The 25199-nt window shown below is 34.5% G+C and overlaps 1 protein-coding gene across 3 annotated transcripts in view; it reads left to right on the forward strand.

Moving 5' to 3' along the window:
* Window positions 1-23543, forward strand: part of Sp8 (Sp-like zinc finger transcription factor) — a 253427-nt gene extending 229884 nt beyond the window's left edge. For 2 of the 3 annotated variants that reach the window (XM_076409687.1, XM_076409688.1), the window contains exon 2: window positions 21477-23039. In XM_076409687.1, the coding sequence (XP_076265802.1) occupies window positions 21510-22802 (1293 nt within the window). In that variant the 5' untranslated portion in view covers window positions 21477-21509 and the 3' untranslated portion in view covers window positions 22803-23039. Of the gene's footprint in view, window positions 1-21476 lie in introns of all 3 variants that reach the window. The other variant, XM_076409686.1, reaches the window with a different exon arrangement.
* The last annotated feature ends 1656 nt before the right edge of the window (window positions 23544-25199 follow it).

Here is a 25199-nt window from a genome sequence, read left to right on the forward strand (position 1 = left end):
ATTATGAACCCTTCATCGGCGACATAGATTCACCCCACTAATTGTCGAACCAATCCCGAAATTACTTTTTAATTGGAATGATAGAAAATGAAAGAATCGGCGGTGGTTTAGGCTGTTGGCCTGGCAAGTCGATTGCGTCCAAGCTGACAGAGATGGGTACAGAGTTTTTCCGGTTATAATGTGAAATTGATTGGACCAAGCAGAGCCCCCTGCCAACCAAAAGAAACGACAGATGGTGTGGGCGTAGAAAAAAAGCACCCGTCAATTTTCGAACGCATATGGCGTTATGGTGGTAGGTTGTGGTTTTATCGTTAAATAAAAGCCAGAAAGTTGAGTCAGAAAACAGGAGATTTTAAGGGTAGTTTGGGGTTCTTCTTTTGGGGGGAACCCAAAGTTTTCATACATTCACAATCAATCAAGAAATCATGAAAATGATGAATAATTTTGATTCAGTTCAGTCTTTTACAAATAGTTTTTCTTCGTTGGAAGGAGAACATTAAAAAGAAAAGAATTCGAATTCAAATGTAAGATACATAATAAGGTGTTATTGTATAAGCAAATACTAAACCATATATGAACCCAGGAAATCCAGTTTTGGGAACGTTTCACGAAAACTAATATAAATAGAACAGCAGGAACAATCAGGAAGCTCAGCTCATAATTGCAAATAGATCATGCAGAGAGACTTTACTATCATGTTAAAACCGAAGTAGTGCAACTTTTGGAAAACATTCAAAGAGGACACACACTTAAAAGAAGAACTGTTTGATCTTTCGTGATCTTGGTTGGTGTATGTCATAGCATGTATGCACAGCAGTGTTAATACATTTTTTATTTATATATAAACATAACTAAATTAATTAATTAAACTGCTTTTACGTTGAATATTTTAAAAGAAGCAAACTTTCGTGCGTAATTCAATAAAAACACCTTTAGGTTTATGTTTAAAATAATCTATTTTTAAGCGGTTTATACACTCTTAGTAGGTCCACAATATGCCCAAAGGGCAATAAGTATTGTCGGTCGATCGGTCGGAATGTGTGGCTGTCAATGCAACTGTTTGTCTAAACACTCACTACTATTTTGTGGAAGGAATTTCCACGAGAACTGAAAACACTGATTGAAGAATTACTCGTGTATTTCGGTATTAAATGATCCATGTGGTCGATGGGATAATAGACAGGATAATTGGTTAAGGTAAAAGAAGTACGGTGGCGCTGTGGAAGTGGTACTGTTACAAAGCGGTAGAAAAAATAAAATACAGCGAGACCTCGTCGTGGTTGTCTTTTATGGCCGCGAAACGCATGGTACCAATCCACCGGCGTTTCCAACCTTTGAACTTGCTGTAAGTGAAATCGTCGTGGCCTAAAGGGTCGTGGCGGTCGCTATATCAGCATGTAGAAAATCACTTCATTAAATGATCTCCTGTACAAAATATTGTTGTAATTTATTAGTCTTCTTTTAAAGCTTATTCTTAAGTCCATATATGTCCAATAATCAGATCGGATGATGTTAGATGTTTTAGTCTACGCACTTCAATGTCACTTCGCATATTTAGTTGATTGGCGAGTATATTGGGACCCTCTTTCGAAGTACTTCACACAAGAAGTACTTTGCGTTGTATCACTTCATTTGAAATATAGTTCGGAGCATCAACAATGGCACGAAACACTTTATTTTGGAACCGTTGTATGATGCATATATTAGATTTGCTAGCGATTCCGCAGAGTTGGATTTCATATGAACAAATAGGCTTAAGTATAGCTTTTAGACAATAATATCTTGTTATCTAATAATAACTTGGATTTGCGCCCAATATTCTATTTGGTAGGGTTTAAGCTGGTCCATTTTAAAATGTGGAAACGCGTATTCACATATTGAAATTGATGGAGCATGGTTAATATTGCATATTAAGCTTCATACTGTCAAGCAAATCCGATTTACTCGGTACAAATTCAGAAATTTTTAGCGCACTGAAAAAATATTTTGTTCACATGTAAAGTGAGGTTCTGACATAAAGTTGGCTACAAATATTCCCGATACGAGCACCAGTACTCACAACTAATTTTCTTGATACCAACTACTAGTTTGCTTGTTTTTTCACCCGTAATGATCCGTGAAGTGATGGGTTTACATCTACCAGTTGACAAATTGCATATAATAAATCACATTTTTATATAGTTTAAATATTTTGGCTGCGATTGAAGTTATTATGACGGCGAGTCAATCAAAACCATAAAAATAAACGTAAACGGCACTGAATGATGATGACATCGTTGCTTTTATGGAATTTATGCTGATAGAGCACTTGAATATACTCCATAACATCATGTCAGGACAAGGCGATTTAGATTATTATTCGAAACGGGCCAACTGACAGTTAACAATGTCGAATAGGGATTGTTACAACTGTTGTAACTGACATATATTTGCACATATCTAACGATAGTAATAACGAATATTAAATGTCACGAAAAAAACATCATTAAAATAATTAATATCGATCATCATTAATAAATAATTATCGGGTATAATTATCATGGTTATTAAACAATTTATTATTAGAATTATGGTACTACATAAATTAAATAAATACCGTGTACACGTATTTAATGTTTGAGGTTAATATTTCTACATGATTGATTTTATTTTGCAAAAGTGCCTAAACTGTTTACATTTTAAAAGGGTGATTTATATATGGTTAATATTACTTTGGTTCTGTTGGTCTTGTTATATGATTTGAAGCAAACTAATTTCTTTGGCTTTTCTAAAATGATATAGGGAAGGCGAAAAATATAATCAGCACTCGGAATAAGTATCCTCTGTTCAGTTCAGATATGTATATATTGCTGATGTATATAATATATATTATTATATACTAGATTATTATTATATACTATATAGATTAGTACAATGTCTACTCCTCAATCTCTACCATAAAAGTTGCCATGACGTTCCAGTTACGTTGAGGTTTGGTGATTGTGCTGACCATGGCTGATGTTCGATGATATTCTAAAAACTGATTCAAACCAAGACTGACACTTTTTGGCTGTGCGTATAGGATCATTATCATCGCATATCATAATAATATACTACTCGTAGTAGGAACCTCAAGAAGAATATCATGATGATGTTATCGAGGTATTAATTTTTTATTAATTACATCATTTCATCAATTATACAATTGAAAATGGAGACAAATTCAAGTCAACAAACACAACCAGGACAACGTAGAGATTCCATCCAGATCGCACACACTAGTACCCACACTGAAGTGATAATGGTGATTTGGTCAGCAACAATTATCTCAGTATAGGCTAGACTCTATGAAGATAATCGATTTCCAGGAGAAATCCAAGGAATCTGTCCTATATAGTCCTGAAATAGTCGCTCAGTATGTGGTAGACTGAGGGAAAGGCAAGGTGACAAAACTCACAGAAAGCAGGCGGACTCGAAGTCGTCAAGTGACCGTACGAGAAAGGACAGTGACCCAATCTCAGTCGATTCAGATCTACAGTCTGGTGACGAAGGGAAGGAACGCGAGATGAAGCGAAATATTCCATTTTATTTCTAAAGAGCTTGTCCTCCTGGCCCAACGATACTGTACCTCTATTCTTAGTGAAACGTGAAATGAATGAGATGAGGTCAGTGCGGATACAAACATTTGTAATGGGGAGGGGAGAGGAGACTGCCGATTTTTACTGGTATGCCAACGTGAGAAGGGATCCACACTAAAGTTATATTGTAGCCATTCAAATAGAGAGTACCGATGATTGACAGTGAGTCGGTAATCAGGGTATAGTTAAATTTCTGTTCCAGGAAATATTCGAGGTAATTTCGGGAATCGGTAAGGATGAGCCATTCTTTGAAATATTATTACAGAAACGTGTTCAGAGAGCTTGAAACTAAATACATAGTTGTTTAGAACAAATGTACTATCAAGTAGTGTATGTGCTTGCGGACAAGGTAAGAGCAGAGAGGGTTCCAGAACTTGGACCGAACTCGGAAACAAGAACAATTTCATCTCTTATAGAATTGATATAAGGATGTGTGTATAAAGGGGCTACTGAAGGCTCAAGGAGGAAATTGAGGTAGTTGATACTGAGGGTATGCAGCCAACCAACTCCAATACTGGAAATAATACCAGGTATGAGAGTTTCGGGTGGATTAGCGATAAGCTGACTCCAGGTAGGTGGATGCCTCCAAGTGAAGGTCAGATCTAAGGATGATGGGAGAGAAAGCGTTCTACGATAAGAAAGAGATGGGGTGGATGTAATACCTAACAAGCTAATTACCGAGGAGGATTGGAAGACACCAAGCGATATTCTAAGTGGAGTTTTTTGAATGGAAACTATGGATTTGAGGTAGGATGAAGTAGGAGCGGCCAACAGAATATATTAATTCTCACTAATCCGACCAGATATGTGAATGAGAGAATTAGCTGAATACCATGATATTGCCTGACAAATCATAATGTGACCCTCCCACTTGATTGTATGAAGCAAGCAGTTCGGATCGTAAGCTTCTTTTGTGTTTCTCCACACGTAAACATGGCCATTTGCAGGAAACAATGTAAACAATGACTTTTCGGTCCATACCACATTATTCCAATTAATCAACTATTATCCAATCAACATTCAATTAATATCTGATATAAGCCCTTATGACATCCAATTTTTTTGACTCAATAGACAATTTTTCATCTTCAACATAAAATAATTATTTTTGTAAGGTCTAGAGCACGAGAAAACTTGAATAAGTATTCCTTGTTTTGCAACAACGTTTTTCTACAAATTAGTAGACGAAAATGATAATATATAAGTAAATTTTGCTTGTAGTTTTTTGGAAAATAAATACAAGACAGAAGAAGCTATATAAGTAAAAAAAATGAAATAAAGCAAATATTAATCACAAAAGTTATCTTCATCTTCACGCTGTCCAACTAACATGCACGCTACTGACTAAACCCATTCGTCTGAGCTCCATCTTAACCAACTCTGTCCAAATTAATTGATTAATATTTTGAGTTATTGCCCCGGAGTTCTCACAGTTGCGGACCGTTTCTGAAGCAATTAAAGAGATGACCTTCGTTTACAGTAGTCGTCGTTCCTTTTGGCCTTTTTACGGATGCCCAATTCTGCGACCAACAAAGGCAGACCGATCTGGTATACGCCCAGTTGCGAGCTAAGAGTAGCGGCATTATTTATTTTCGTTAAAGAGGTTCGTTTATGGACCAGATCGTTATTTTTTTCGTTCTGCTCCGCTCGACCTGTTTGCTTTTTGGACGGGGCACGATGGTGATGATTTTTCTTCTTTGTTCCATCCATATATCGGGGTGTAATTTGTTAATCATCGACAGCTCGGTTAGTATGATGTTAAATTAATAAAATAAAGCACTGGTAAGATATATTCATCAGTTAATTGGATAATCTTATAGGAAGTCAACTATAATTTTCATCATGAGTGTCTATATTATATTATAGCTGTAAAATCTTTGATACAATTTATCTTTTTAGTATATACTGTGATAAAAATGCTGTTTTTAGGAAGTTCTAATCAGATTTTTCTTTTAAATAATATTTTGGCATTGTGCCCATTCCTGCTTAATGTCAAACATACTAATATCAGTTTAGAGATGAAATAAGAGAACTATGTCTTGTTCGTGTCAAGCCACTTTTTCCAAGAAATGTATTCCAAGGCTGAAATTATGGATCGCCAGCTCTTGGTTATCTCATCGTGATATACTCTTTCTCACCCTGAATAAAACGAAAAATCGGTACAATGTATTTTACTCAACTTTCAGGCAATTTACGGATTCCATCTCAAAAGAACGATGTATCTTTTGAGACTATCCACGAACCGACCTATTTTTTGGTATATCCATAAGAAGTGATGTGCTGCTCAGACATATCACGACTTTTATGTCGGAACAAGTAGTGGAGGCTGGGATATCCATGTTTCGAAGTGTATTTTCACGGGTTTTTTGTGATCAAGCGCTGTTATGATGAAGAATAACATTGTTTTCAACATATATTTGACATATTTGATCGTATTTCGCTCAAGTGCTCGGCTCAAACGCATCAATTGTAGTCGATGGCGATACCCACTGATGGTTTCATCGAGTAGTATCTTCGAATCCTCGTCTATATATATATTTTTTTGCTGTCCAGAACGTTCTTTGCTTTCGGTATCAAAATTACCACTTTTAAAACGTCGAAACCGGTATTCACATGTTGAAATCGATGGAGCACTTGCCCTAAGCTTCATACAGATAATCTTCAGCCGCATTTCTCTTCAAATTGAAGTAACAAGTAAAATTTTCCCCAAATGCGGTTTGAGGTACAAATTCAGACATTTTCAACGAATTTCGAAGTGAACGATAAGTGAAGCCAGCAATGCTTCAACGTGAAGTTGGTTACAAATGTACCCGATGCTATTTAATACGCAGTAACACTATCTGTTATAAATCCTTTGAAATTAATTTGTAAGCCTGAAAGCGGAAATGAAGTAATATAAATTTGAAAATAAACAAAAAAAATGATAATAATTGTAAAAGTCTTACTATTATTTTATCACATACCACAGTAACTATTATTGTAAGACTTCTATTGTAAGTTCTTTCAATTATTCTAATATCCAAGTTTGAGCAAAAACAAAAAATGATAATAAAATAAGAATAAAAATAATAAATGATACGCCAATGTTCTGCGAGCTTGAGGCACATAAGCTAAATCAATTGCCATCAGACTTCTATTTCCTTTCGGTCAATCTGGAGCCTTTCTGTAGCGGACCAGGCCCTAACCCTACCCTATCAACGGAATTTGCATGAAAATTAGAGGTGGCCCGCTTTACCTGACTGAAAATTAGTCAAAATTCGTAAACTGTATTGCTCGGAAATTAGTTTTAAATGGTGAATTCTTCCGGGAATCGGGGGACCCGTCGTCCCCGAACGGCGTGTCGCCCCGTCATTCTTTGTTTCGGCAATCTTTCATCATTTATATTTCAGAGAAATAATTAATATAAAAATGATCATTCTAGATATATTGTTTGACCACATCTTAGAAATTAAATATAAAACGATTAATACCTATCAAATCTTAATAATATTCAACATATTTGAGTTTGTATAATAAATTGCGGATAATAAAATCTGAAATTTTTAGTATGAATATTTTTATAAAATTGAGATGTCTTGAACAAAGAAAAAATAATTTCTTATCCCAATATTAAGATTCCCAATAACTCTTCAGTTGGCTTAGTAATGTACATTGTCAAGGCATGTTTTTTACGAGGGTCACTATTTATATTTCGGGAATTGACAACACTGTTGTCATGTGAGTACATCTGACGGTTCCATCGTAACGTTTGACATTTTTACGATACACTATATAGGTAACTGAATCGTGAACATTTTCGTGCAATGATTTTTTACGAGTTTCGATGTGGATTATCACAACAAGCGTGCATAAATCATCTTAATTTGACTTTTGGCGATTAAGCTCCCCAAAAACCACCGTGCGTCGTAGGTTTAGTGAATTCAATAGTGGTCGTAGTTCGCTGTCCGGCGAGTTTCGTGAAGGTCGTCCAAAAGCGGCTGTTGTGTCAGAAAACATCGATGCTGTGTGCGAAATGATTAAGAAAGATCGTCATGTCACTTATTGTGAGATTGAGGCATCCCTAAGCATTAGTTCCACCAGCATATATGCGATTTTACATTGGTTATTGGCTATTGGATAGCATATTGGATTTTACAACACTTGGCTGTGCGAAAGTTATGTTCGCGTTGGATCCCACACAATTTGACAATCACTCAAAAACAGGCTCGTGTCGATTGGTGCAAAGAAATCCTTAAGAAATTCAACCGCGGTGCCTCGAAAGACGTTTATAAAATCGTGATAGGTGACGAATCATGGACATATTCGTATGAGCCCGTAAGTAAGCAGCAGTCGACTGTATGGGTGTTCCAAGATGAACCAAATCCAATAAAAGTTGTTCGCGCACGAAGTATTTCAAAGAAAATGGTGGCCTGTTTCTTCGGGAAAACTTGTCACATTGCAACAGTGCCTCTAGAGGATCGTAGAACAGTAAATTCTGAATGGTACGCCGGATTGTTCTTCATTATGACAATACGGGCTTTCACACATGTGCTCATACAAGAGACTATTTGAGCACTCAAAATATTTGTTTTTTTTCCTATTCCCGAAATACAAATAGTGACCCTCGTATTATTCACTGAAAAGTGTGTAAAATCCGACATGCATCATGGAGGCGAGGCACTTTGTTGAAATCAATTTCTTCAAGCTTCTTCTTCAAGTCTGAGTGTGCCAAATGGGGAGAATAAAGGAAATGGTAGAGTCAATCGAGCTGCAAACTTTTTCTTTTTCAAATTAGATATCTTCTGACGAATTTTGGTATCTAACTGATCATGGAGGTTGCAGTAATATTCGCCAGTGATGGCTGAGGCCATAATAAAGCATGCTAGTCATAATCTTCCTGGAAGTTCCGATCGACTTTGCTGTCACATCGAACCAATAGCTTCGATGTATTGCTTCGCCATCTGTTTCGTTTCTTGTGTATAAGGTAGAAGATTGTTGATATCACAGCAAATGTGACGCCCATCTAGCGCGGAGCTATCGTATCCTTAATTCTTTGTGGAAGATATTGTCACTCGCCTAGCGTGCAACATAATATCATGATTTTTTTTTAGAAACTAATGCGATTTGTAACCGTTCTTCACGTGAATTATAAGGGGCGTGCGGTGATGCTTAAATTCAACATCCATCAACACTCTACGATACTCCCAACTTGACCTAAAATCGAAGAGATCAGTTTTATCAGTTAATCATAAAGTCACTTTGGAAGAATATGCGGTTGCACTAAGTTATCAAACCAACTAGTAATCCAAGGCTGCCTAAACAAAGTTCTTCGACCAATTACCAATGCTTATCACTAGGAAGGAATCATTAGGAAGTTAGCCAAGATTTCGCCTCAATGTATGAAATAAGGTTCGTAAATCACAGCAACGTACGTGTTGCTTTGCTCGTGTATTAATACAAAAACAACAGAACAATGTTAATAAATTGATTCGTAAATTAAGATAGTGCTGATAATATCTAATGTAATATGTAATTAATCAAAAAGATCTAAACTAATGGCACTTGCACCCTACAATCTCATTGATTGCGGTGGAATGGCATCCCTCTGTCAAGCCGAGAACATTTCGCTTTACCCTCGTAAATCAATATGCTAAGCACTATAGCACACTGTTATTAATTTCGATAAAAAATTTAATACGATTTGAGTACAAAGAAGAAATTAGATCACTATAAGAAACTGCTCAACATGTTTTTTACATATAGCTCCAAGTAAGAAACCATTTAATCAGTTGTGAATTGCATTCATCGGATTATCTGAAGGTTACAACAGTCAGCTGTCATCTGTACGGGTTCACTTCAACCGTGCGAGTAGTTAAAAACAAAGAAAAAAAATCGTTTTCATTATATCGATAGAAACAACGTTGTGCTTAACGCCGATCGACGGTACTATTATTTTTCCATTTCACCTATCAATCAATCAAAGAGAACCCTGAGAAAACAAAAAAAAATCACTACCTAACCAGACGAAAAAAAAAATCGTAGAAATTTCGCTCGCTAATCGATCGGCTTCGTATTTCGTCCACTCTTACCTCCTGGCTCTTTGTTCCATTTTTCATTCTGCACCTAGATAATTGATAATGACAGGGTTACAAGTCTTGATAGATATATTACCGCGGTAATTGGCGTGACTTGCAAGCAGGCGCAATTTGTTTATTCCTTCGAAGGCCGCGTCTGTGTATAAATCGTTCCGTTATATATCAAACTCGCAGATGTATTACTTATTCGACGTCGGCTATTTCTATTTTTGGCGCGTGTTTTGTATAATTGGTTATTCGGTGCCGTAACTAAGCGTTTTTAACAGGAAAAATCCTCGACGAGCCGATAACAATTTTGTAATGATCAAGGGATTGATGGAAAATTATTTGATGATTCATAACGGGACGATTCTTATCACTACATAGTATAAAACAAAGTCGCCTTTTCTGTCCCTATATCCCTATGTGCGCTTAAATCTTTAAAACTACGCAACGGATTTTGATGCGGTTTTTTTCAATAGATAGAGTGATTCAAGAGGAAGGTTTATATGTATAATACATGCATAATATACTAAGGCAACATTGCTAATTTTAGAGGTTTCTAACGTGATGTCGTAAATTAACCTATTTTTTTAGGCTTATTTAGCAATTAGCAAAAACGCTGCCTTACCATACGAGTTAGATCAAATTAATGTACTACAGTATTGTACACCATAAAAAGGCCTAAAAAAAAGTCCGCGATGGTATATGTTTATCTTTTAGGTATAACCCACTTTAACCATTTTTATTGTTTACTTTTTACGTGAGAAAATGGCTTATTTACGAAGCTATTTTTAGCAATACGGCATTAATCCTTATCGAATTAAGTACCTTAAATACAATGTGCAATTAATATAGATCAATATGGTTCCTTACAGCATGTAAATTAAACAAATATTTTCGGAGATATTACAAATTTAAAATTTGCGTTTAAAAATGTGTAATGTAATAAAAATTGTATGAATTTAGATATTCCAAAGATAGCAGGAAATCTTCATAGTAAGTATAGGGGAAGAGGAATTGTTTTACTCCAAATTTAATGCGTGCAGGCCAAGGGCAGTAATGAATGAACCAAAAATACTGGATCGATTTTAATCATGTTTTCATTGAGTGACATAGACATATATATTTTATGCCCGTGCAAAGTCGGAGCGGGCCGCTATGTTTTTATATACAACGTTCATATTTTTTGTGTAGTGCATTTAATTTAGTATCAGCACTGCACCCGTGCGAAGCCGGGGCGGGTCGCTAGTTGTCTTATAAAAAAGAACTTTATCGTTAATTGTTATTATCACGATTAGTCTTTGGTTCAATTATACATCAGTCAAAATTCATAAAAACAACGTGTAATTAAATGTTTTATTCATGGACTATGTATTATGTAACAGTCTAATTTGGAGTGGGAAAAAAGTGGTGGTGGTGAGAGTATACGAGCTATAATTTAATAAACCATGAAACTTAAGGAAAAAAGATAACCAACTCCAAATAACAAGTGAAACAATTAAACAATATATTATTATAGGTCCAATACAATGCTATTATAGGTATGAGGGATAGGGCCGTGATAAGAATAAAACGAAAAAATTAAAAGAAATGACACAAGAAGATTTTCCGCGTTAAGAGATAAGAAAAAACTCTCAAACATACCTTTAAAAAACAATCGTATAATCTCTCAACTTGGAAAGCTTTGAAATAGAGAAGATGGAATATGTTATATAACAAAAACAAAAAACGATACGAACTAGAGAAGTAATTGTAAAACAACAAAATAATAACAAAAACTTTAGAATACTTGGAGTAGACGAACAAGAGACAAAGAACGCTAAGAAAGAGGATAACAATAACAAAGAACGAAATAGATATGGTAAAAAGAATATCAAACATCATGAGAGAAAGGGACCAATCCTTTTGATACCGGCTATAAAAACTTACTTTATAAAAAACGGCTTACTTTATAAAATTTATTACTATTGTTTACTGAACCTACAGTTTAACGTGGGCTCCAAACCACTGTCCTCGGTCCTCGGTATTAAGCTTATCGACTGGCGAGTGACTAACTTAGAAATCATACCAGAAGACATCTGGTCTTACTCAGCCTGGTTACTGGCGTGATTGGGATCATTTTCCTTGTCGAATTTTGCACTCTTGCCTAGGACAATCACAAATATTAAACAATCACAAACATAAATTTACGAGCATGCCTCAGCAGGATTCGAATCCACGACTACCGCAACTGTAGGTGGACCGTCCTGTCGCCTTTACCACTGCGCCAACCAAGCTGGCTTGCTATTGTTCTGCTATTAGAATATCAGTGTGTATTTCGCAAATTAAAATTAAATTAGACTACTTAAGCTAAAGTTAAGATTATAGTTATTAGTTGTACAATATACAAATTGCAAGTGCTTCTATATTGCTGTCATTTAGCAACCTTATTTCATATTTTAAGACGAAATCATGGATAACTTCGTAAATCACGGCATTCTTTTTGATTTTAGATCAAGTTGGGGGTGTCTTTCGATTAACAAGTACATTTTTTGATGGACGATTTGCTCTCCTTTTTTCCGACGTAATGTAAAATATTAAGTAACAAGAAAAAAATAATAGGAACTCGAACAATAATTCAAAAATATCGAAACAAAGATATTCGAAAAAATAGAACATTGTTAGAGATAAAATGGAAAGAAAAATTGCGCAAATGGATGGATAAGGTACGAAAGAACAAAGAGAAGATAAGGGAAAAAAGAAAAAGGAGAAATAAAAAAAACTTGTGGGAGTAAAAACGAATAAAACAAAATGTGATTGATTATAGAATACATTAACCCCAAAAAAAGTAGAACTCAGAAAATGAATAACCAAGAGAACGATATATTCATGAACGATGATGGCAAACACGAAACATGTAAGAATGATGATGGAAGCTGAAAAAAGTAGCTCACGAACTAAAGAGATAAAATGATAAGGAGTGACAACGTGTCAAAAAATAAAATAATCACTTCGAATATTCAATAGCGTTCAATGACTTTTTGCTTTCAATACTTTGATAGCTAATAATTTGATTTATTCGAAGCTGACAAAAAATATGAATATAATAACAAGGTGTCCATTGGAATATAGCAATTACTTCTTCAATATTACTTCAGATCTCTATTATACAATATATGTTAGGTCAGAGTACATCTAGAGAAAAATATTCAATAACTTATTGGAACTAGATTGCTTTTAACAATTATTGTGATAGCACACTAGTTCGACATTCGAACCAATTTTTAATAGGGCCATGTGAAACAAGATACTCTTCAAACTTTCTCGAAATTAGAAATGCCAATGTAGAACTAATACAGTGGGTTCTATATATATATGAGCACACATCCTGTATCAGAACAAATAGAGATAACAGTCTGAATTGGTCTTTGCAATAGTATGGTATTCCCAGGAGAAAAAAAGATTTTACAAAATTATGGAATTCCCAACACTAAAAGAGAAAACACCCAAGTCCCGCGACTCTTAATAAAATTTCAGTCCGTCCAGTCTGCTTCTACGGAGCATAGGTGTGGTACAAGTACGTCTCTGAGAGACAACTTGCACTACTCCAAGTATTCCAGTCCAAAAAAGTCCGCGTGTTTCTCAATGCCGTTTGGTTTATGAGGAACGTGAACACAGATCTAGAATCATACCGTTCGTGAAAAGTTTCACGAACATGCTCAGTTCTCCCTTGGTGCCTTAGAAAACGAAAACAATGTGATCAAATCCCTACCCATCCACAAACCCCGCTTGTTAAATCAAATACGGCAATCCCAGTCGTATCCCAGGGTCTCTGTCGTCCGCAATACCTCTCTATCCCGAACACGAAGCGACATCAGCAAGAGACCATTTAGTTCTAGTCATTTAGTTCTGGTCATCCTGGAAAAAGAAAAAAAACACGACGGTCTCTCCGAGCTCCCCCGAGTAGCTGCGTCATCAGCTGTAAATTGTTAATCACTCGAATAAATCATAAACGAATTATTCAGCGTCAAGAAAAATTATTATTTTTGTACTTAAACTCAAATATATACATTATGGTAGCCGTCCGTAGTGGCATTGAACAAGCGCATTTTTAAGCAATAGTGTTCAGTAAAAAGTATCTAAATACAACAGATATCAGACAGAAATAGATTACGTTAGCAAAACAGTAGAAGATTTAGAAAAAAATTCCTAAGCTTTTCTGTAACAATATTATTAAATTGCGAGGAATTATAAAAATAAATATTTCATAAACCTCAGGTTTTAATGATCATAATTGTGGAAAAATCTTATAGTCCATTGTTTCCGGCAATGTTTTGTGTTCGGATTTTAATGCGAACTATATATTAGTTGACACACATGAGATTAATTAAGATTAAAACCATTGTGTTGCAAGATGTTATATAACCGTAATAAAAATCATAATTTATTGTCCTTTATTGTTTCTAATATCATTAATACCAGCTCTGATATATTTTTATATATTTGTTTACCTGTACAATGATCACAAAATACATCCAAACATAATTCAGAAATCAACTAAAAATCATAAAGGACTCAAGAGTACCTGATTACCAATAAATTAATCAGCAACATTTTAATTTCAATTTTGTCTTCATGGCTCCAAGCTTCTTCAAGAATTGACACTACTATTGACAACCCATTGTACCTTTCTGATCTCACACGTATCATTGCATTTAATGTCCTCTTTCACTGAACTCGTATATTTTGTGCTTGTCTTGACTATATATGTTTACTTTTCTCAATTCTATTTGATTGGTAAATTCATCTTGTTAGAAGTTAGTGAGAACATATTACTTTGAACTCCATTACTTTGAGTGTAATACAACTGTCATAGTTTTGTACCTTCTGTAATTAACATATTCAGCTCGCGTCAGATTATTTACATCTAATTATTTATATGAATGAACATATCCACCAGTGAATAACAATCATCGTCAAATCCTCCAAGCAGAGCATGTTAGATATCTTGGTATGCACTTAGATCGATGCCTAACCTGGACGAAGCACATACCCTCTAAACGGAAACAATTTGGACTTAAATTATATCAAATGTATTGGCTCATCGCGCAGAAATCCAAATTATCATTATATAACAAGATATTGCTATATGAGTCTATACTCAAGCCTATTTGGTCATATGGAATCCAACTATACCCCGCTAGCAAATGTAATATATCCATCATTAAACGGTTCCAAAATAAGATGATGCGTACCATTGTTGATGATCCGTACTATATTTCAAATAAAGTGATACAACGCGATATTCCTCTAGAACCTATAACGAGTGTAATCCAACGTGTTTGTGTGAAGTACTTCGAAAGAGTGTCAGTGCATCCCAATGTACTCGCTAACCAGCTAAATATGCGACGTGATAGTGAAGTGCGTAGACTAAAACGTTTAACACTACCTGATTTGATTACTGGACATATGTAGACTTTAGAATAAGCTTTAGAATTAGACTAATTAATTAAAATTATATTTTATATAGAAGATTGCCTGATGAAGTGATTTTCTACATGCCATGTATATATACTATAGACATAAGAAATACTTATTGCCAATAGGGCAGAATGCAAGAAAAAAATTATATGAATCATTAGTAGTATAAGTTAGTTTCTACACTAGATTTATAATATCGAAGAAAGTTTTATTTAACTATATATATCCAGTAATGAAAGCAAAACCATACTTTCCCCAACTCAGGACAGAGGAAATAATTTAGTGGTAGATATAACATCAAAAATCAAAATGAAGTAATGAATTAATTTGACTATAACTTAATTGATAAACAACGATCATCATTTATGTCGGTGCCAATAATAATATGTATTTATTGAGGAGTTTAATATTCTGCCATTTACGTAATAAGTGAAATATTTATGTGATTATCGCTTAATTTAGTTTAACTGTTATACCTCTTATAAATCGATTCATCATATTTCTATTTAATGTTATTTTAATCTGGATAATAGTTTACGTGCACATGTTATTGACGTTAAGAGTTTGATATATATCATGTTTCATAAAAAATCGACTTTTTTTACTCGAAAAACTATTTTATTAACGTTGATGTCCGACTAATTGTAACAGAATAATGCCTTAATTATACGTATGCATCCGAAGTCCAGCTCGAGTATGGCGGTAGACCTTTTAATCAACCAGTCTAATGAAGAGTTGGCGTCTGTTGGTCGCCAACCAAGACACGCACGCACACTCACACATGTACAAATGTACGTAGAACTGACGGCACAAAAACCAATTCGGAAGGACCGGCATCAGAGCCGTCCGTCATTTCCAATCGCGCCGTTTGGCTTCGGGCCAATCGGTCAGCGGTTTCACGATATCCCAGCTCCTTTGTAACATTTCTTTTAATGTTCACTTCTTACAACGTACAAACATACGTTAACAATGAAAATGTTATGTAAAACATATTTTTGTATTAGAAATTTAAAATACTATACATTATTATAGTATATATATATACATATATATATATATATATATATATATATATATATATATATATATATATATATATATTCTAGAACGATTTCTCTTTTACCTCAACCACTTTGCTGTCCACTTAGATGACGATTGTTTTCATTCCAGAATGAACTTATGGAAAGAAAATTCCAGCTTGTTACGTTTAAACATGGCCCAATACTGCTCAGAAGCATCAACATGTTCTTGTTTTTGATCAACAGTGAGCAAACGCGGCACCCACTTTGAGCAAAGCTTTCCCATAGTCAAATGCTCATGCAAAATAAAACCAACACGTTCTTTTGACATCTTTATGATGTTAGCTTACTCACGTAACTTCACTTTTCGATTTTTCAAAACGATTTTGTGGATTTTTTTGATGTTTTCTGGTGTTACCACCTCATTTGGAAGGTCATTACGGTCTGTATCGTCAGTGGCCCTACGACCACGTTTGAAGTCAGCAAGTTTTATTGTTGTTTCAAGCCATGGCTTCGCTTGAATGATTTTTTCCCATCAAGAAGCAATGTAATATTAAAACGTGAAATTGTTTTTATGAATTGTTATAAAACTAAGAAAAATAGTGTCACTCTTGACACAACAACTCACAAACTCATGAGTATAATATCATAAAATTTTAACAGCTACCTTTTGAAGGTTAGTACACATTGAAAAAATGGTGGCAAATGCAATAAAACTAGCACCATCTATGCGTTAGTCCCGGCACTTTTCAGCACATTTCAGTACATGACATATACTTAGTACAATCCTAATGTACAAATTAATTTATTACTACTGTTCTGTTATACTTACATTAATAGGCAAGCAGGGCGAGTACGGGATTAATATATCAATCTATATTTCCCAAATTAAAATAAAACTAATATACTTAAGCTAAAGTTAAGAATACACTTACACGCTATGACTTCGTGTGGTTTGGTTCCCTTCAATCTTCTGAGTTCCTGCGTGTTGTCCAGTAGCTGTATTGCTTCCACATTACTGTGATTTAGCAACCTTATTTCAAGTTTCAAGTCGAAGTATCTTCCGACTTACCAGTACAATTGCTTAACTTTGAGTTTCATCTGTTCTTTCCGTCTAACACGATATTTCTAATTTAACCTAGTATTTAGCTCATTCGGCTTGAGGAGTCTGGTATCCGTCAAATAATGTAATTATGTTTTTATCATTTCACCACAAAGCAAAATTAATATAGGCAGAGATTTTCCAGTCTCTAATACATTTGTAGATCTTGTTGACTGCTACTTGTACTGTTTCTACAGTCAGCCTTGGATATTGGATATATATATATATATATATATATATATATATATATATATATATATATATATATATATATAATCATCTTTTACGTTAAACAACATAAAGATAAAAACAACGATTCAATTTTTCCAAACAAAGTGTCACTGTCATCAATAGATTCACTATCACAAAATATCGGTGTTGTTGTAGATTGTTAAATATTTATGGCTGCTTTCGGAAATTCATTTTGTGACAAAAAATGGTAAATACTATTTTAAACTACCGACCACTATTATCAAACAGAAGCTAATTTGTCGACACTGACCGTTCAAGACTTTACAATGATTTATATTTCATGCAAATGCAGATATTTTTGAAAATAATAGTAGTCGTATAGATATGTCATAACCGAATTCGAGAATGACTGGAAATGAAGTGAATGGGTTTAACATGCAACGAGTCCGTGCATATCAAACACAACAGTGAGCACGACATAGTAAAATTGAACAATTCTGCAGAGGCAGAGCTCCTGTGATCCAGGAACGAGCAGATGCGATTGCGGATATATGAATATTGTAAGATATTAAAATACATCGGTGAATCTACCGGTCTATGTTGTTGGAAAAAATAAAATTGATGCAATTGGTCACACCACCAGATGCACCACGCTTATTAACGTTGTGCTCAAAATCGAACAGTGAAGCGAACTTTTGTCTAAGAACTAACTACAAACGTTTCTGTAGAACAACGAGTCAAAATATTCAGTATTGTATGGATGCCCAAAACACCTGTCGGTAAACACACCAGGAGGTTTTATTTACCAAAAATCGACGAAATGACTATTATTATATTTGGAAGAAACTGTATATTCTTCAAATATTCTGTTTCTCTACACAATAAAATCGAAATTCACTTAAATTATGCACCGTCTAAAATTATAGACGTCCTCCGGTGGGTTTTCGGATTCCGTAGTTTTTACTTTATGAGATTAAGAAGTGAAGTCCAAGTCCTAAGATACCAAGTCCGATAAAAAGTTGGGTATTATTTTCCGCTTATATCCTTTTAAATGCATGTTTACTCAATGTTATTTTCTCTTTCTCTTTTCTTATTTTCTCTTTCAATGTTATAGAGGAACTTTTACTTAATTGTGTTAGTAGAAACTTATGGTGATGCTGCTTCGTTATGACCCAATTGTGGATATTATTTTTGATTTTGATGTTAATATCAAAGAACGGCCAACTCTCAGAGGAACTTTAGACAGCTTAGCAGTTAATGAATCAACTTTTTCTAGATATTTAAATGACGGGAAACCTTCCAAAGGGGGTAAAATAGCAAAACAAACAAAAAAAGTACAAATTAAATGAAGATACCATTTCAATACTGGTTTCATCGATTGACAGATAAAAAAGAACGTTTTTCTCCGGCGTATTGCCACTTTAGATGAAAAGTGGACCAACTGCGACAATTGCAAACTATAAAAACTTATGGGGTAGTCCAGGACAGTTATCCATATCGGCAGTGAAACGTGTACGAAGAAATCATCAAGGTGTAGTGTATTAAGAGCTGTTGGAACCAAATTAAACTGTTACTCCAGATATCTAACGATCTCAATTGAACAAATTGAACAAGGTATTGTAGTAAAGAAGTCCATTCCCTTGTATGACAACGTTCGGCCATTCATGGTGCAAGAACTGAGAGAAATACACTGTTGCAACTCAAATTAGCTTGAAAGATGGGACAAAGTTGCAGAGAATGATGGAAAACATTTTGATTAATATAACATATTACAATATTAACTTTACTAATAATTAATTATTATTGTAACTATAACTAATTATTATTGTATTAATTTTTTACAATAAGTGAAAATGAAAAGAAAATCTGAAAAAATTAATATATACAATCACTTAATAGATAATATCTTTCTTATCAAAATCTATTACTTTGTTTTGAATATCATCTTCGTCTGAGTTCATTCAATAATATTGACAAATCAATTGGTACTCATAAGTTTTCTATATTTACAATCACGAAACATAACTAGTTCTGATTGCATACTGCTTATAATTCTTCATATTATCTAATTTCTAAGTTGTTGAAAATATTTAAGTCATTCTTTTAACAAACTCTTAAGCATTTAATACAGAATAATATATTTTCACGTCCCTTTTTCCTGCTAATAATGACGTTTCTAGTGCAGTAAAATAAATGTTTGTTTATGTTTAGAACATACGATATAAATTAACATGAAAAGTTTATGTTCACACCTGTTAAATACCAGTGCTGTCAGTATGTACAGCTATAAACCGTGAAGTTTACTTTAAATAAAACATAATTATATCTGTATAAGTAATAATTCTGGACTATAATATTTTTGTTTGTTATATATATATAATAATATAGAAATATCACTACATAGTATAAAACAAAGTCGCCTTTTCTGTCCCTATATCCCTATGTGCGCTTAAATCTTTAAAACTACGCAACGGATTTTGATGCGGTTTTTTTCAATAGATAGAGTGATTCAAGAGGAAGGTTTATATGTATAATACATGCATAATATACTAAGGCAACATTGCTAATTTTAGAGGTTTCTAACGTGATGTCGTAAATTAACCTATTTTTTTAGGCTTATTTAGCAATTAGCAAAAACGCTGCCTTACCATACGAGTTAGATCAAATTAATGTACTACAGTATTGTACACCATAAAAAGGCCTAAAAAAAAGTCCGCGATGGTATATGTTTATCTTTTAGGTATAACCCACTTTAACCATTTTTATTGTTTACTTTTTACGTGAGAAAATGGCTTATTTACGAAGCTATTTTTAGCAATACGGCATTAATCCTTATCGAATTAAGTACCTTAAATACAATGTGCAATTAATATAGATCAATATGGTTCCTTACAGCATGTAAATTAAACAAATATTTTCGGAGATATTACAAATTTAAAATTTGCGTTTAAAAATGTGTAATGTAATAAAAATTGTATGAATTTAGATATTCCAAAGATAGCAGGAAATCTTCATAGTAAGTATAGGGGAAGAGGAATTGTTTTACTCCAAATTTAATGCGTGCAGGCCAAGGGCAGTAATGAATGAACCAAAAATACTGGATCGATTTTAATCATGTTTTCATTGAGTGACATAGGCATATATATTTTATGCCCGTGCAAAGTCGGGGCGGGCCGCTATGTTTTTATATACAACGTTCATATTTTTTCTGTAGTGTATTTAATTTAGTATCAGCATTGCACCCGTGCGAAGCCGGGGCGGGTCGCTAGTATTATTATATATTATTATATAATAAATATATTAATATAATAAATATATTAATATAATAAATATATTAATATAATAAATATATTAATATAATAATATATATTAATATAATAAATATATTAATATAATAATATATATAATAAATATACTACGCGCATCATAAATTACAAAATATTGTCGAAATATAATTACGTCTAATCTTATATAAATGTTTCTTTCATGTAATATTTACCTTTATTGAAGTGCTGCTACCTGAAATCAAAAGAAAATTTGTTAAGAAAAAAAGTTGAATATGCATAAAATTAAAGTAAATAAAATGTTTGTTTTTATGATAATTATATACGTTATTATTTTACTAGATGCAAGATCTTGAAAAAATACTGCTTTATAAACTTTTTTCGTTCACAATCAATTTGACCACTCCAATTAAAACAAGTAAGGTTTATATATCATTTTTGATATATAAATATGTCAAGATGGCAATAAAAGCTTAAATTTCAGTGGGACTGGACACAAAATCACCCGTACTGACCAGTAATTAAGCTAGTAATAAGATCCCCCATCTAATTAATACTATAATTAGCCAGTATCCAATGGACAGTCGTTCGTTATCTAACACGCGTTTAACTAACCCCTCTCCTTTTTCTTAACGTCTTTATTTCTGTTATTTACGATCAATAGCGTATGAAGTTGAAACGTCATTATTATAGATGTAGGTTTCGTTATTTGGTGGTAAATTAATGTTTGTTTTTTTTTGTTACAGGAACACCCGAGTCTTCGAGGAACCCCGCTAGCGATGCTTGCCGCCCAGTGCAATAAGCTGAGCAGTAAGTCACCACCTCCACTGGCAGACGCCGCGGTGGGAAAGGGTTTCCATCCGTGGAAGAAATCACCACAAGGAGCTCCATCACCTGGGAGTACCGGAGTCACATCAGCCAGTTCCCTGTCCAGTCAAAGGTCGTCGTCCGCGTCAAATCCGACCTACTCCAGGTCTGTGATGACGTCGTGCTCGTCGGTGCCGACAACGGCATCGTATGGTAGCGATTTGTACTTTCCCGGAGCTACGACACAACCATCAGTTACTGATAACATGCATCATCATCAGAGCGCTCTGCTTGGTAAAGTGGAGGGTGCTGCAACACACCATGCCGCTCTAGGTTCGGTTTACACCAGACATCCATACGAAACCTGGCCTTTTAACACTATGTCCAGCGCGACACACGGTGGCATCAAGAGTGATTCGGTAGCTGCGGCTAATACTTGGTGGGACGTACATTCAACTACCGGAAGCTGGCTGGATATGAGCGGTGCAGCGGGTATGCACGCCCAGATGGCTGCGGCTAACTACTCCTCCGACTATTCGACCCTAACGCATTCACTGGCTGCTTCGAATCATCTACTATCATCCGGACAACACTTATTACAAGACACATATAAATCCATGTTGCCTGGGGCTCAAACAGTGGGAGCTTCCTTCGGTTTACACGCAGCCAGCTCGACACCATCACCAACAGGAGCCGCCAGCGGACTCCCTCCCCAGGTCCCATCACCGCGATCCCAGCGAAGATACACAGGTAGGGCGACGTGCGATTGTCCCAACTGTCAGGAAGCGGAGCGTCTTGGACCTGCAGGAGTGCACTTGAGGAAGAAAAACATTCACAGCTGCCATATTCCTGGATGTGGGAAGGTATACGGAAAGACCTCGCACTTAAAAGCCCATCTGAGGTGGCATACGGGAGAACGACCATTCGTGTGCAACTGGCTATTCTGCGGTAAAAGATTCACCAGGTCCGATGAATTGCAGAGGCACCTCAGGACCCACACTGGCGAGAAGCGATTCGCTTGTCCCATTTGTAACAAAAGATTCATGCGGTCAGACCACCTAGCCAAACACGTTAAAACTCACAACGGAAACGGAAAGAAAGGCAGTTCAGATTCTTGCAGTGACTCCGAGGAGAACAGTCAGAGTGACATGACCAACAACGTCAACTCTCCGGCGTCAATGAACCAGACTCCACCTCCACCTCAATCGCTCGGTGGCTTGGATATGGTAACAGGCCTGGATGTGAAACCGCCAGGACTGGTTTGAGGCAGGTGGGGCTCAGCACTGCTGTACTCCAGCTACCCTCGCTGACATGGCCCCTCCCTTGATGATAATAACGTGTATTATATTGTAAATATCTCCAAGATCGGCCGCAAATGCTGTCGGACCAGTGATGTGGTTAACAGTGGAATAGATATTGTGATACTGACAAAAAAAACAGTATAAAAGTGTTTAATACAGTACCTCAGCACCAGGCTGGTATCGGGGTGGTTCCAGATCGAAGCCTGAACCCTCAAAACTATACAAAAAATCACTCAATGATATGTTTGTATATACTATAAATATTTTAATGTGTAGGTGTGTTGAAAACGGTGAAGGAGAAGGTTCTTAATATCACCTTCTCGGTGGTCCTCTTTCTGTAAAATCGAGACAATCTTTTTCCGCATAGATTAATAATGATGACAGTATAAAATCGATGCGGAGGAAGGTTTTTAAACAGTTTAAACTGACACTTTTCTAGCATTGTTATCCGTGTTTCACATATCATCAATAAATCTTTCAATTAATTTCAGCTTTTTATATTACATGTGTACAAATCTTGTTACGTACGTAGTACTGTTTAACTGTCTAATTTTCATTTTGTTCCGGACTCTAGTTGTCTTCTCTTCTCGCCAAAGATTTTTGTATAAAATTCTATTTGAACTGTACTATTTGTAAATTACATATAACGAGCTTTTGTGAACGCGTTCATTAAAATGATAAATATAATTTTGATTCTATAAATCATGTGTTTGTGTTTTATTTATTAAGTCAAATTTGTGTAGGAAATTAAAATTATGCCAGTTATATATCCGAAACTATAAGTTGGACTAGTTGGAGAACAAAAAGCCCTGATAAGTATTATTTATAAATAACATTATTTCTTATATATGACAAATATGAGATAATTTTCAATATAAAGATCTTTAGATACAAACGATGTACTTTGGTCCTCGAAATAGACATTTCTTACCGCTGTAATTTTTTTATTTTTCATAACGAAATGGATTACATTTCTTTCGTCATAAAAATTGATAATTCCATCTTCTCTAGTTAGGCATCGATTTAGTCACTGTTATCAAGAGAAGAACTATAAACTCGACTCAGCAAACTGAGGATACATTAAAAATCATCTTGGTCCGGTAGATTTATTATACTGCACTGACGCGCACGTCCCCATTGTTAGGAATATTTGAATATTCTCAGTATTGCTTGGGACGTCATGAGTAGGACTGTGTCTTATCTATAACCAAACTTCTGATATCGGCATAGTGTTAGTCTTCGAGGCGTAAAATATACTCTGTATTAGTTATTAAAATAAAGGGTAATGTAGGAAATTAAAATTATGCCAGTGATATATCCGAAACTATAAGTTGGACTAGTTGGAGAACAAAAAGTCCTGATAAGTATTAATTATAAATAACATTATTTCTTATATATAACATATATGAGATAATTTTCAATATAAAGATATTTAGATACAAATGATGTACTTTGGTCCTCGAAATAGACATTTCTTACCGCTGTAATTTTTTTATTTTTCATAACGAAATTGATTACATTTCTTTCGTCATAAAAATTGATAATTCCATCTTCTCTAGTTAGGCATCGATTTAGTCACTGTTATCAAGAGAAGAACTATAAACGCGACTCAGCAAACTGAGGATACATTAAAAATCATCTTGGTCCGGTAGATTTATTATACTGACGCGCACGTCCCCATTGTTAGGAATATTTGAAAATTCTCAGTATTACTTGGAACGTCATGAGTAGGACTGTGTCTTATCTATAACCAAACTTCTGATATCGGCATAGTGTTAGTCTTCGAGGCGTAAAATATACTCTGTATTAGTTATTAAAATAAAGGGTAATGTTCAAAAGTTTTATATTAAGCTATATATACCATACATATGTAAATATAGTAAAAATGACTTAAAAAAACAGTATGAATTTGACATTAATTTAGGAAACAGTTTAGAGGAGATAAAAAGAAAAATACAGCGTAATACTAAATTTTTATATTATATTCATTTATATATTTTAAAATTTACCACATACTTGAATATACAATTCTACAAACGTATTATATATAAATAAAATGTTATAACAACTTTCTCGTAGATACAGTCCTTTATACTTCTCACACTAATTACTAGTTAATTACGATACAATAAAAGTTGCAATAGAAAATTTCGAAATAAAGGCAAGGTTAATATATGTCATGCAAAAAGCGCTTACCGTCTAAAAAAACACCACCATAATTAATGAAATCAAGCACTCAAGTACCTAAAAACTCAATTTTGTTTTTTATTTTAGTATATTTTTTTAGTATAACTTTCAAAAATTTTCTTCTATTTCTGCTTAGGTCTGTTTTTCACTTCTTTGATATTTTAGCAGATTATT

Source organism: Rhynchophorus ferrugineus, unplaced genomic scaffold (assembly GCF_030347505.1).
Source record: "Rhynchophorus ferrugineus isolate W39M unplaced genomic scaffold, kcgeb_rfMv2 rfM7, whole genome shotgun sequence".
In the NCBI taxonomy this organism is placed as follows: domain Eukaryota; kingdom Metazoa; phylum Arthropoda; class Insecta; order Coleoptera; family Curculionidae; genus Rhynchophorus; species Rhynchophorus ferrugineus.